At 52.1% G+C, this 14,897-nt stretch overlaps 2 protein-coding genes across 2 annotated transcripts in view; one reads left to right on the top strand and one right to left on the bottom strand.

Annotated features, from left to right (window-relative positions):
- The window catches only part of LOC140380800 (V-type proton ATPase subunit d 1), a 371,409-nt gene that overhangs the window by 83,019 nt on the left and 273,493 nt on the right, over positions 1-14,897 (top strand). The gene's annotated exons all lie outside the window — the stretch shown is intronic.
- Positions 1-14,897, bottom strand: part of adamtsl5 (ADAMTS like 5) — a 71,074-nt gene that overhangs the window by 6,415 nt on the left and 49,762 nt on the right. Inside the window, exon 10 of the mRNA XM_072465597.1 lies at positions 9,328-9,426. Coding sequence (XP_072321698.1) covers positions 9,328-9,426 — 99 coding nt within the window. The remainder of the gene's footprint in view (positions 1-9,327; positions 9,427-14,897) is intronic.

Genomic DNA, 14,897 nt, shown 5'->3' on the forward strand with positions numbered 1-14,897 from the left:
AGCTCCTTCTGCACAGTCCTCAGCTCCTCCTTGTTCCCTGACCTGAAGGCTCTCTTCTTCTCCTTCAGCAGAGCCTTCAGTTCAAGGTTAATCCATGGCTTGTTGTTTGGAAAACACCGTACAGTCCGGGAGGGAACGGTGTTCTCAAAACAAAAATGTATGTAGTCCGTGATGCACTCTGTGGTGGCGTTGATGTCCTCCCCATGGTTGTAAAGCTCGGTCCAGACAGTGGTGCTGAAGCAGTCCCTCAGAGCCTCGTCGCTCTCAGCAGACCACATCCTCTCCACACGGGGCACCACAGGCTGCCTGCGCATAATAGGTTCATACACAGGCCGCAGATACTACTAGAGTCTCCTTTTTACTTCTAGAGTCTACTTTTTACTCCTAGAGTTTACTTCTAGGGTCTACTTTTTACTACTAGAGTCTCCTTTTCACTTCTAGAGTCTACTTTTTACTACTAGAGTCTACTTTTTACTACTAGAGTCTACTTTTTACTCCTAGAGTTTACTTCTAGGGTCTACTTTTTACTACTAGAGTCTCCTTTTTACTTCTAGAGTCTACTTTTTACTACTAGAGTCTACTTTTTACTCCTAGAGTTTACTTCTAGGGTCTACTTTTTACTTCTGCGCCAACTGGGTGTTGAGGGCTCTGCACTTGACTGGCTCACATCCTACCTCACCAACAGGCAAGAGTTCATTTCCCTCTCCGGTCACTCATCCACCCTCTCCCCAGTAACGCAGGGGTCCCCCAGGGCTCAGTCCTCGGCCCCCTCCTCTTCATCTGCTACATCTTCCCCCTTGGTCACATCCTCCGCCAACTCAACCTGGACTTTCACTGCTACGCTGACGACACCCAGATATACCTCACCACCAAATCCACCCAAAACCCTCCCCTCAGCCACATCCAAACCTGCATCTCTACAATAAAATCATGGCTCACTCTCAACTTCCTCAAACTGAACAGTGACAAAACAGAGCTCCTCCTCATTGGCACCAAATCCACTCTCAATAAAACTGGTCCCTTTTCACTCAGCATCGACACCTCGACCTTCACCCCCTCTACCCTGGTACGCAATCTCGGTGTCATCATGGACCCCACCCTCTCCTTCACTCCCCATGTCAGCCACATCGTCAAGACCTCATACTTCCACCTCCGCCGCATCGCCAAAATCCGACACTGCCTCACCCTCCCCGCTGCTGAATCCCTCATCCATGCCTTCATCTCATCCATGCCTTCATCTCCTCCCGCCTCGACTACTGCAACTCCCTCCTCACTGGCATCTCCTCCCATTCCCTCCATAGACTCCAAATGGTCCAAAACTCCGCTGCCCGCCTCCTCACCCACACCCGGTCCCGTGATCACATCATTTTATCTGTATATTAATGTGTATTGTACGTGTTGTCCCCCCCTGTCTGTAAATACACCCCCCTTTTTTATATATATATTTTTATGTTCAGCGTCTTTGGGTCACTGAAAAGTGCTATATAAATAAAAGTTATTATTATTATTATTATTATTATTATTGTAGAAAAAGCTTCAGTTGTTTCATCTGGACTCAGTTAGAAAAAATAGACATTTCGACTCTCATCCAAGAGTCATTGTCAATAAAAGACTTTAGGCATTTATGGCCTTCCAAAAATACACAAAAAGGATGTTCCACTCAGACCCATAGTGTGCAGCACAGATTCCATCACTTACAATGTGGCCAAGCATTTAACATCTATATTGGCTCCACTTGTGGGGAATTTGGAACATCATGTGGAAAACACGCACAACTTTGTGGATAAAGTGAAACATCTCCAACTGGAGCCAAATGACCTCATGGTTTCATATGATGTGGTGTCCCTGTTCACCTGCATCCCGACCTCTGATGCAGTAGCAGCAGTGAGGACCAGACTGCAGGAAGACACCACCCTACAGGAAAGGACCAAACTGACACCTGAACACATATGTAAACTGTTGGACATCTGTCTGAACACCACCTACTTTCAATTCCGGGGACAATTTTACAGACAGATTCATGGCTGTGCCATGGGCTCGCCCGTCTCTCCCACAGTGGCCAAACTGTACATGGAGCACTTTGAGAAGAAGGCACTGGCCTCTTTCTCAGGCATAGCCCCAAAACTGTGGCTTCGCTATGTCGATGATACTTTTGTAACAATCAAGAAACAAGAGTTGAAAACCTTCTCTGATCACATCAATGCAGTGGACCCACATATCAGGTTTACAAGAGAAGACGCTAAGGAGAATCGCTTGGTCTTTCTTGATTGTTCCACGATCAGAGGAGAGGACGGGAAACTCCAAATAGAAGTATATAGGAAACCTACACACACAGACCAGTATCTGCTCTTTGGTTCCAACCACCCACTACAGCACAAGCTGGGGGTGATCAGAACCTTACAACACAGAGCTCAAAGTGTGCCCACCAGCTCAGAGGGCAAGAAGAAAGAGGAAAAACATGTCCGAAATGCCCTCTCAGCCTGTGGTTACCCCGCTTGGGCTCTCAACAGAGTGAAGAGAACCAAGAAGCAGGACAAAAGGGAAACTGAACAGAGAAGGGTGTTTCTATCCCTTATGTCTCTGGCCTGTCGGAAAAACTGCAGAGAATTTTTAGACAACACGAAGTCCCGGTTTATTTTAAACCAGGAAACACTTTAAGACAAAAACTGGTTCACCCTAAGGACAAATTGCCGACTCAAAAACAGAGCAATGTAGTTTATTCTGTCCAATGCAGTGAAGAAAGCTGTAAAGAACGTTACATAGAGAGACTAAACAGCCTCTGCACAAGAGGCTCTATCAGCACAGAAGACACTGAAGTTCAGGACCACAGAGCGCCGTGCATCTCCATCTTGAAGCCTCTAATCACTCGTTTGAAGACGGTGAGGTGAAGATTTTAAGCAGGAGAAAAGATGGTTTGAAAGAGGAGTTAAGGAAGCTATTTTTGTTAAAAAAGAAAAACCTTCTTTAAACAGAAACGGAGGGCTAAGGTTCAATATTCCTGTGGTCTATAATGGTATACTGAACCCCTGGAGAGTTAGAGGACCAGTACCAGGACATTTAGATGCTAATCAGGTCCTCAGGGTGAGCCAGGGTCTCACAAAGACAAAGGGGAGACTAATAGCCCATTAATGGGTTGAATAGGCTCGGTAGATACCAAGAGGGTAAGTTTCTGTTGAAACAAACAACTCTTTCCACTTCAGGAAGGCTCCTTCCAATGGGCGGGGCTTACCACAGAATAGTATTAATATCGGAGTTCTCGACACCAAGTCTTTTATTGACAATGACTCTTGGATGAAGTCGAAACGTCTATTTTTTTTAACTGAGTACAGATGATACAATTGAAGCTTTTTCTACAATGGAACACTCCTGGACCAATGAGGGATTACACCGACATATTTCTAGAGTCTACTTTTTACTTCTAGAGTCTACTTTTTACTACTAGAGTCTACGTTTTACTACTAGAGTCTACGTTTTACTACTAGAGTCTACGTTTTACTACTAGAGTCTACGTTTTACTACTAGAGTCCACTTTTTACTACTAGAGTCCACTTTTTACTACTAGAGTCTACTTTTTTACTACTAGAGTCTACTTTTTACTACTAAAGTCTACTTTTTACTACTAGAGTCTACTAGAGTCAACCTTTTACTTCTAGAGTCTACTTTTTACTTCTAGTCTACTTTTGTCTACTTTTTACTTCTAGTCTACTTTTGTCTACTTTTTACAACTAGTCTACTTTTTACTTCGAGAGTTTACTTCTAGAGTCTACTTTTTACTACTAGAGTCTACTAGAGTCAACCTTTTACTTCTAGAGTCTACTTTTTACTTCTAGTCTACTTTTGTCTACTTTTTACTTCTAGTCTACTTTTGTCTACTTTTTACAACTAGTCTACTTTTTACTTCGAGAGTTTACTTCTAGAGTCTACTTTTTACTACTAGAGTCTACGTTTTACTACTAGAGTCTACGTTTTACTACTAGAGTCTACGTTTTACTACTAGAGTCTACTTTTTACTACTAGAGTCTACTTTTGTCTACTTTTTTACTTCTAGTCTACTTTTTACTACTGGTGTCTACTTTTTACAACTAGCGTTTACTTCTAGAGTCTACTTTTTTACTTCTAGAGTCTACTTTTTACTTCTAGAGTCTACTTTCTACTTCTGGAGTCTACTTTCTACTTCTGGAGTCTACTTTTTACTACTAGAGTTTACTTCTAGAGTCTATTTTTTACTACTAGAGTCTACTTTTTACTTCAAGAGTTTACTTCTAGAGTCTACTTTTTAGGGTTGGGTTAATCACTGGATGCCTGGATATTAAAGTTTTAAACAACAAAGGACACTGACACCGACTCATTGAGCCAAACTAGGACACTGACTCATTGAGCCAAGCTAGGACACTGACTCATTGAGCTAAGCTAGGACACTGACTCATTGAGCCAAGCTAGGACACTGACTCATTGAGCTAAGTTAGGACACTGACTCATTGAGCCAAGCTAGGACACTGACTCATTGAGCTAAGCTAGGACACTGACACTGACTCATTGAGCTAAGGCTGCAGGTGAGCCACGCCTTCCCTCGCCTTCACATCCAGTGGTGAGACGAGTGAGTATCCGCCTTATTTAAAATCCAAGAGGATCGTGATCCTGGGCTGGACCCAAGCTGCCACCACCAGTGCGCAGTTAGCCGACAATGCTAACGCTAGCTGTTCCACCAGTGCGCAGTTAGCCGACGATGCTAACGCTAGCTGTTCCACCAGTGCGCAGTTAGCCGACGATGCTAATGCTAGCTGTTCCACCAGTGCGCAGTTAGCTGACGATGCTAACGCTAGCTGTTCCACCACCACCTCCACCTGCTGCTCATGATGACGGCATGATATATATATATATATTCTTTCTTTGGTGCCGACCAATAGTCCTCCTCCATGGCCTATGCATGTGTATATATATATACACATACATATATATACACATACATATATATACACATACATATATATACATATATATATATATATATCCATCCATCCATCCATTTTCTGCCGCCTATCCGGGGCCGAGTCGCGGGGGCAGCAGTCTGAGCAGGGACTCCCAGACTTCCTCTCCCCAGACACTTCCTCTAACTCCTCCGGGGGGATCCCGAGGCGTTCCCAGGCCAGCCGAGAGACATAGTCTCTCCAGCGTGTCCTGGGTCTTCCCCGGGGCCTCTTCCCGGTGGGACATGCCTGAAACACCTCCCGAGGGAGGCGCCCAGGAGGCATCCGGAACAGATGCCCGAGCCACCTCAGCTGGCTCCTCTCGACGTGGAGGAGCAGCGGCTCTACTCCGAGCTCCCCCCGTGTGGCCGAGCTCCTCACCTTATCTCTAAGGGAGCGCCCAGCCACACGGCGGAGGAAACTCATTTCGACCGCTTGTATCCGCGATCTTGTTCTTTCGGTCACTACCCAAAGCTCATGACCATAGGTGAGGTCAGAACGTAGACCGACCGGTAAATAGAGAGCTTTGCCTTTCGGCTCAGCTCCCTCTTCACCACAACAGTCGATGCAGCGACTGCATCACTGCAGCCGCTGCACCGATCCGCCTGTCGATCTCACGCTCCATCCTTCCCTCACTCATGAACAAGACCCCGAGATACTTGAACTCCTCCACATGGGGCAAGGACACCCCACCCACCTGAAGAGGGCAAGCCACTTTTTTCCGGTCGAGAACCATGGCCTCGGATTTGGAGCTGATTCTCATCCCAGCCGCTTCACACTCGGCTGCAAACCGTCCCAGTGCATGTTGCAGGTCCGGGTTTGATGGAGCCATCAGGACAACATCGTCTGCAAACAGCAGAGATGAGATCCTGTGGTCCCCAAACCGGACACCCTCCGACCCCTGACTGCGCCTAGAAATTCTGTCCATAAAAATTATGAACAGAACCGGTGACAAAGGGCAGCCCTGGCGGAGTCCAACATGCATTGGGAACAGGTCTGACTTACTGCCGGCAATGCGAACACAGCTCCTGCTCCGGGCATACAGGGACTGGACAGCCCTGAGCAAAGGGCCCCGTACTCCCGGAGCACCCCCCAAAGGACACCCCGAGGGACACGGTCGAAAGCCTTCTCCAGATCCACAAAGCACATGTGGACTGGTTGGGCAAACTCCCATGAACCCTCGAGCACCCGATGGAGGGTATAGAGCTGGTCCAGTGTTCCACGACCGGGACGAAAACCACTCTGCTCCTCCTGAATCCAAGGTTCGACTATCGGTCGGATTCTCCTCTCCAGGACCTTGGAATAGACCTTACCCGGGAGGCTGAGGAGTGTGATCCCTCTGTAGTTGGAACACACCCTCCGGTCCCCCTTCTTAAACAGAGGGACCACCACCCCGGTCTGCCAGTCCAGAGGCACGGTCCCCGACCGCCACGCAATGTTGCAGAGACGTGTCAACCAAGACAGTCCTACAACATCCAGATACTTTAGGTACTCAGGGCGGATCTCATCCACCCCTGGAGCCCTGCCACCGAGGAGTTTGCGAACAACCTCAGTGACTCCAGCTTGGGTGATGGATGAGCCAGCCTCCGAGTCCCCGGTCTCTACTTCCTCTTCGGAAGACGTGACTGAGGGATTAAGGAGATCCTCAAAGTATTCCTTCCACCGTCCGACGACATCCCCAGTCGAGGTCAGCAGGCCTCCACCCGCACCGTAAACGGTGTTGGTGAGGCACTGCTTCCCCCTCCTGAGGCGCCGGACGGTTTGCCAGAATTTCTTTGGTGCCGACCGATAGTCCTCCTCTATGGCCTCCCCGAACTCCTCCCAGGCCCGGGTTTTTGCCTCTGCGACAGCACGAGTCGCCAGAGTGGCCTGATAGGCCTCCTTCTTCAGTCTGACGGCATCCCTTACTTCCGGTGTCCACCACCGGGTTCGGGGGTTGCCGCCACGACAGGCACCGGAGACCTTGAGACCACAGCTCCGAGCAGCCGCATCAACAATGGAGGCGGAGAACATGGTCCACTCGGACTCAATGTCCCCAACCTCCCCCGGGACATGGGAGAAGCTCTCCCGGAGGTGCGAGTTGAATACCCTCCTGACAGAGGGCTCCACATGACGTTCCCAACAGACCCTCACAATGCACTTGGGTCTGCCAAGTCTGTCCGGCTTCCGGATCCAACTCACCACCAGGTGGTGATCGGTTGACAACTCTGCCCCTCTCTTCACCCGAGTGTCCAAAACACGCGGCCGGAGGTCAGATGATACGACAACAAAGTCGATCATTGACCTCCAGCCTGTGTCCTGGTGCCATGTGCACTGATGGACACCCTTGTGCTTGAACATGGTGTTCGTTATGGACAATCCGTGGCACAGAAGTCCAATAACTGAACACCGCTCGGGTTCAGATCGGGGAAGCCGTCCTTCCCGATCACCCCTCTCCAGGTGTCACTGTCATTGCCCACGTGGGCGTTGAAGTCCCCCAGTAGAACAACAGAGTCCCCAGTCGGTGCAGTGTCCAGTACTCCTCCCAAGGACTCCAAGAAGGCCGGGTACTCTGCACTGCTGTTCGGCCCATAGGCCGCCACAACAGTGAGAGACCTGTCCCCCACCCGAAGGCGGAGGGACGCGACCCTCTCGTTCACCACAGACTAAACAGTGTTTGTTTAACTCATGTTGTGTCTTTAGTGTCGAGTTGTAAGAATGTACAGTTTGTACTGAAGTGTTTTCTGCTTCTGCTGCTGCTGAAATGTGTTTTGTGTCTAATGTTTCTAATGTTTCATGAGATTATAATGTTTCCTCTGAAGTCTGTTCATCTTTAATGTGTCAATACTTCATATTTTATTTAACTGCTACTGAATAAAAAGGCTGATGCACTTTACACTTCTTTTGAATTTTGCAGTAAAAATGCGATTAATCGTGATTAAAAATTGTAATCGTTGCCCAGCCACCTATATTTTATATATATATATATATATATATATATATATATATATATATATATATATTCATGGCATTTCACTCGGCGTTGCCTTCATTCAGGTCACTCCTTGCTCTCTCCAGGTGGGTGGGGGGTCCTTGTCCTCTCCAGGTGGGTGGGGGGGTCCTTGCTCTCTCCAGGTGGGTGGGGGGTCCTTGCTTTCTCCAGGTGGGTGGGGGGTCCTTGTTCTCTCCAGGTGGGTGGGGGGTCCTTGTCCTCTCCAGGTGGGTGGGGGGTCCTTGTCCTCTCCAGGTGGGTGGGGGGGTCCTTGTCCTCTCCAGGTGGGTGGGGGGTCCTTGTCCTCTCCAGGTGGGTGGGGGGTCCTTGTCCTCTCCAGGTGGGTGGGGGGTCCTTGTTCTCTCCAGGTGGGTGGGGGGTCCTTGCTTTCTCCAGGTGGGTGGGGGGTCCTTGTCCTCTCCAGGTGGGTGGGGGGTCCTTGTTCTCTCCAGGTGGGTGGGGGGTCCTTGTCCTCTCCAGGTGGGTGGGGGGTCCTTGTCCTCTCCAGGTGGGTGGGGGGTCCTTGTCCTCTCCAGGTGGGTGGGGGGTCCTGTGGAGGAGTTCAAGTATCTTGGGGTCTTGATGGAGCGTGTGATTGACAGTTGGACTGTTGTGGTGAAGAAGGAGCTGAGTCCAAAGACAAAGCTCTGGATTTACCGGTCACTCTACGTTCTGACCTCACCTAAGGTCATGAGCTGTGGGTAATGACCGGAAGGACAAGATCGCGGATACAAGTGGTCAAAATGAGTTTCCTCCGCCGGGTGGCTGGGCGCTTCCTTAAGGATAGGGTGAGGACCTCAGTCACACAGGGGGAGCTCGGAGTAGAGCCGCTACTCCTCCAGCTGAGGTGGCTCGGGCATCCAGAGCCTCCTGGGCCCCTCTCTGGGGAGGTGTTTTGGGCATGTCCCACCGGGAAGAGGCAGGACACGCTGGGAGTCCCTGCTTAGACTGCTGCCCCCGCGACCCGAGACCGGATCAGTGGAAGAAGATCAATAATAAGACCCCAAACCCGAAACTCGATGCGGCTGTGGAAAACCACGGCTGGTTCTGTGTGAACAGCAGATACTGCACAGCAAGTAGAGCTCGTGGTGTATAGATTTCATCTCGCGCTCTGGTTGTGTTGTTTTTTGTGTCAATGTATTTTTCAAAAATCGAAAAAAGAAAGAAGAAAAATGTTCCATTGAAATCACTGCCATCGAGAGACTCGAAGTCTTTGATTAATCTAGATGCTTTGTTTGAGTGTTCATTGTAAACACTTGTCCACAGTCCAGTTATAGACCTGGACCTGGACCTGGACCTGGACCTGGACCAGGACTAGGACCTGGACCTGGACCTGGACCTGGACCTGGACCAGGACCAGGACCAGGACCTGGTGAGTGTGAGTCTTACTATGAGGAAGACCTGGAGGCAGCAGATTCTGGTTGAGTTCTAGTTCTGGTTCAGTCCGAGTCTTAGGCCAAAGGGGCGGAGTCCGCCGCAGAGGTTTCACTGGAACAGAAACACATGGGTCAGAGACGGGAATCTAAAGTCTCTAAAGTCTCTGAATGTTACTTCAGCTTTGAAAATGTCAACTGTCCAAACTCAGAGTGTCTCATCTGGAGCCACACGGGGCTGTGCAATTAATCACAATTATAATTAGTTTTATGGATCTAATCAGTTACAAAAACTGAATGATAGAGAAAATGATCATCAAAAAGACAATTCAATTTTCAATTAAATTTATGTTTGTAAAGCCCAAAATCACTTGAGGTCCTGGTGATGGTGGCTCCTCCCACTTGAGGTCCTGGTGATGGTGGCTCCTCCCACTTGAGGTCCTGGTGATGGTGGCTCCTCCCACTTGAGGTCCTGGTGATGGTGGCTCCTCCCACTTGAGGTCCTGGTGATGGTGGCTCCTCCCACTTGAGGTCCTGGTGATGGTGGCTCCTCCCACTTGAGGTCCTGGTGATGGAGGCTCCCACTTGAGGTCCTGGTGATGGTGGCTCCTCCCACTTGAGGTCCTGGTGATGGTGGCTCCTCCCACTTGAGGTCCTGGTGATGGTGGCCCCCACTTGAGGTCCTGGTGATGGTGGCCCCCACTTGAGGTCCTGGTGATGGTGGCTCCCACTTGAGGTCCTGGTGATGGTGGCCCCCACTTGAGGTCCTGGTGATGGTGGCTCCCATTTGAGGTCCTGGTGATGGTGGCTCCTCCCACTTGAGGTCCTGGTGATGGTGGCTCCAACTTGAGGTCCTGGTGATGGTGGATCACACTTGAGGTCCTGGTGATGGTGGATCCCACTTGAGGTCCTGGTGATGGTGGGCCCCCACTTGAGGTCCTGGTGATGGTGTCTCCAACTTAAGGTCCTGGTGATGGTGGGCCCCCATTTGAGGTCCTGGTGATGGTGGATCACACTTGAGGTCCTGGTGATGGTGGATCCCACTTGAGGTCCTGGTGATGGTGGGCCCCCACTTGAGGTCCTGGTGATGGTGGCTCCCACTTGAGGTCCTGGTGATGGTGTGCCCCCACTTGAGGTCCTGGTGATGGTGTGCCCTCACTTGAGGTCCTGGTGATGGTGTGCCCCCACTTGAGGTCCTGGTGATGGTGGCTCTCACTTGAGGTCCTGGTGATGGTGTGCCCCCACTTGAGGTCCTGGTGATGGTGGCCCTCACTTGAGGTCCTGGTGATGGTGGATCCCACTTGAGGTCCTGGTGAAGGTGGATCCCACTTGAGGTCCTGGTGATGGTGGCTCCCACTTGAGGTCCTGGTGATTGTGGCCCCCACTTGAGGTCCTGGTGATGGTGTGCCCCCACTTGAGGTCCTGGTGATGGTGGCCCTCACTTGAGGTCCTGGTGATGGTGGGCCCCCACTTGAGGTCCTGGTGATGGTGGATCCCACTTGAGGTCCTGGTGATGGTGGCTCCCACTTGAGGTCCTGGTGATTGTGGCCCCCACTTGAGGTCCTGGTGATGGTGGCTCCCACTTGAGGTCCTGGTGATGGTGGCTCCCACTTGAGGTCCTGGTGATTGTGGCCCCCACTTGAGGTCCTGGTGATGGTGGCTCCCACTTGAGGCCCTGGTGTTGGTGGATCACACTTGAGGTGATGGTGGCTCCCACTTGAGGTCCTGGTGATGGTGGATCACACTTGAGGTCCTGGTGATGGTGGATCACACTTGAGGTCCTGGTGATGGTGGATCACACTTGAGGTCCTGGTGATGGTGGCTCCCACTTGAGGTCCTGGTGATGGTGGCTCCCACTTGAGGTCCTGGTGATAGTGGGCCCCCACTTGAGGCCCTGGTGTTGGTGGCTCCCACTTGAGGTCCTGGTGATGGTGGCTCCCACTTGAGGTCCTGATGATGGTGGCTCCCACTTGAGGTCCTGGTGATGGTGGCTCCCACTTGAGGTCCTGGTGATGGTGGCTCCCACTTGAGGTCCTAGTGATGGTGGCTCTCACTTGAGGTTCTGGTGATGGTGGCTCCCACTTGAGGTCCTGGTGATGGTGGCTCCCACTTGAGGTCCTGGTGATGGTGGCTCCCACTTGAGGTCCTGGTGATGGTGGCTCCCACTTGAGGTCCTGGTGATGGTGGCTCCCACTTGAGGTCCTGGTGATGGTGGGCCCCCACTTGAGGTCCTGATGATGGTGGCTCCCACTTGAGGTCCTGGTGATGGTGGCTCCCACTTGAGGTCCTGGTGATGGTGGCTCCCACTTGAGGTCCTGGTGATGGTGGCTCTCACTTGAGGTCCTGGTGATGGTGGCCCCCACTTGAGGTCCTGGTGATGGTGGCCCCCACTTGAGGTCCTGGTGATGGTGGATCACACTTGAGGTCCTGGTGATGGTGGCCCCCACTTGAGGTCCTGGTGATGGTGGCCCCCACTTGAGGTCCTGGTGATGGTGGATCCCACTTGAGGTCCTGGTGATGGTGGATCCCACTTGAGGTCCTGGTGATGGTGGCTCCCACTTGAGGTCCTGGTGATGGTGGATCCCCCACTTGAGGTCCTGGTGATGGTGGCTCTCACTTGAGGTCCTGGTGATGGTGGATCCCACTTGAGGTCCTGGTGATGGTGGCTCCCACTTGAGGTCCTGGTGATGGTGGCTCCCACTTGAGGTCCTGGTGATGGTGGCTCCCACTTGAGGTCCTGGTGATGGTGGCTCCCACTTGAGGTCCTGGTGATGGTGGATCCCCCACTTGAGGTCCTTTGTGATGGTGGCTCCCACTTGAGGTCCTGGTGATGGTGGATCCCCCACTTGAGGTCCTGGTGATGGTGGATCCCCCACTTGAGGTCCTGGTGATGGTGGCTCTCACTTGAGGTCCTTTGTGATGGTGGCTCCCACTTGAGGTCCTGGTGATGGTGGCTCTCACTTGAGGTCCTGGTGATGTTGGATCCCCCATTTGAGGTCCTGGTGATGGTGGCTCCCACTTGAGGTCCTGGTGATGTTGGATCCCCCACTTGAGGTCCTGGTGATGGTGGATCCCCCACTTGAGGTCCTGGTGATGGTGGATCCCCCACTTGAGGTCCTGGTGATGGTGGATCCCCCACTTGAGGTCCTGGTGATGGTGGATCCCCCACTTGAGGTCCTGGTGATGGTGGATCCCCCACTTGAGGTCCTGGTGATGGTGGGGGGGGCTGCGGGTAGTTACAGCTCCACCTCCTGTAACAGACTCATCCCCGTCCCAGATGAGCCCGATGAGGGTGGTGTCGTCGTGGCGATGAGGGTGGTGTCGTCGTGGCGATGAGGGTGGTGTCGTCGTGGCTGGAGGTGCAGCAGTTTGTCACAGGGAGAAGAGTAGGGGAGAAAGTACACAGCCCTGTGGAGTTCCTGTGCTGCACAAACTCATCACATTCAGGAAAAGTGTGTTTTCTCTTGAGGTGAAAAGTAACTCCCGTCGTCTCTTTCTCACAAACTGTGAAATACACGCTCTGGAAACCAACGAGCAACACACCAGAGACTGAACCCAGGGAAGCAATGGAGGAGGAGCTAAACCACAAGCTAACAACGACCCCCACAAGCTAACAGCGACCCCCAGAAGCTAACAGCGACCCCCACAGGCTAACAGCGACCCCCACAGGCCAACAACGACCCCCACAAGCTAACAACGACCCCCACAAGCTAACAACGACCCCCACAAGCTAACAACGACCCCCACAAGCTAACAACGACCCCCACAAGCTAACAACGACCCCCACAAGCCAACAACGACCCCCACAAGCCAACAACGACCCCCACAGGCCAACAACGACCCCCACAAGCTAACAACGACCCCCACAAGCTAACAACGACCCCCACAAGCTAACAACGACCCCCACAAGCCAACAACGACCCCCACAGGCCAACAACGACCCCCACAAGCTAACAACGACCCCCACAAGCTAACAACGACCCCCACAAGCTAACAACGACCCCCACAAGCCAACAACGACCCCCACAAGCTAACAACGACCCCCACAAGCTAACAACGACCCCCACGAGCTAACAACGACCCCACAAGCTAACAACGACCCCCACAAGCTAACAACGACCCCCACAAGCCAACAACGACCCCCACAAGCTAACAACGACCCCCACAAGCTAACAACGACCCCCACAAGCTAACAACGACCCCCACAAGCCAACAACGACCCCCACAAGCCAACAACGACCCCCACAAGCTAACAACGACCTCCACAAGCTAACAACGACCCCCACAAGCCAACAACGACCCCCACAAGCTAACAACGACCTCCACAAGCTAACAACGACCCCCACGAGCTAACAACGACTTCCTGAGGTGGAGCAGCAAGTGGACTAAATAAATAATACAGAAGATGGTGGAGGAGCTTGTTTGGGGAGGTGGAGCAGGAGCAGGACGTATGTGTCTCTGGGACAGTCTTCAGGATGATAGAGACACAACTAACGATTCAGGACCAACATTCAAATGGACAGAAAAAAATTGAGAAGATCGACTAAATTTGTAGAATTTTGGACCAAATGGGACATTTATGCCGAACTGTTACTTTAGGACTGCTTTTCTTTCAGAGCCAATTCTGTGTGTCATGTTTTATGTTCTATTGTGGGAAGGTGGTCCACACAGAGGGAAGGTGGTCCACACAGAGGGAAGGTGGTCCACACAGAGGGAAGGTGGTCCACTCAGAGGGAAGGTGGTACACACAGAGGGAAGGTGGTCCACTCAGAGGGAAGGTGGTCCACACAGAGGGAAGGTGGTCCACTCAGAGGGAAGGTGGTCCACACAGAGGGAAGGTGGTCCACTCAGAGGGAAGGTGGTCCACTCAGAGGGAAGGTGGTGGTCCACATAGAGGGAAGGTGGTCCACTCAGAGGGAAGGTGGTGGTCCACACAGAGGGAAGGTGGTGGTCCACTCAGAGGGAAGGTGGTGGTCCACTCAGAGGGAAGGTGGTGGTCCACTCAGAGGGAAGGTGGTCCACACAGAGAGAAGGTGGTCCACTCAGAGGGAAGGTGGTGGTCCACTCAGAGGGAAGGTGGTGGTCCACTCAGAGGGAAGGTGGTCCACACAGAGAGAAGGTGGTCCACTCAGAGGGAAGGTGGTGGTCCACTCAGAGGGAAGGTGGTGGTCCACTCAGAGGGAAGGTGGTCCACACAGAGGGAAGGTGGTCCACACAGAGGGAAGGTGGTCCACTCAGAGGGAAGGTGGTCCACACAGAGGGAAGGTGGTCCACTCAGAGGGAAGGTGGTCCACACAGAGGGAAGGTGGTCCACTCAGAGGGAAGGTGGTCCACACAGAGGGAAGGTGGTCCACACAGAGGGAAGGTGGTCCACTCAGAGGGAAGGTGGTCCACACAGAGGGAAGGTGGTCCACTCAGAGGGAAGGTGGTCCACTCAGAGGGAAGGTGGTGGTCCACACAGAGGGAAGGTGGTCCACTCAGAGGGAAGGTGGTGGTCCACACAGAGGGAAGGTGGTGGTCCACTCAGAGGGAAGGTGGTGGTCCACACAGAGGGAAGGTGGTGGTCCACTCAGAGGGAAGGTGGTC

This window comes from Eucyclogobius newberryi, unplaced genomic scaffold (assembly GCF_026437365.1).
Source record: "Eucyclogobius newberryi isolate DKJ021-1_F unplaced genomic scaffold, fEucNew1.0.hap1 SCAF_5, whole genome shotgun sequence".
Lineage (NCBI taxonomy): Eukaryota > Metazoa > Chordata > Actinopteri > Gobiiformes > Gobiidae > Eucyclogobius > Eucyclogobius newberryi.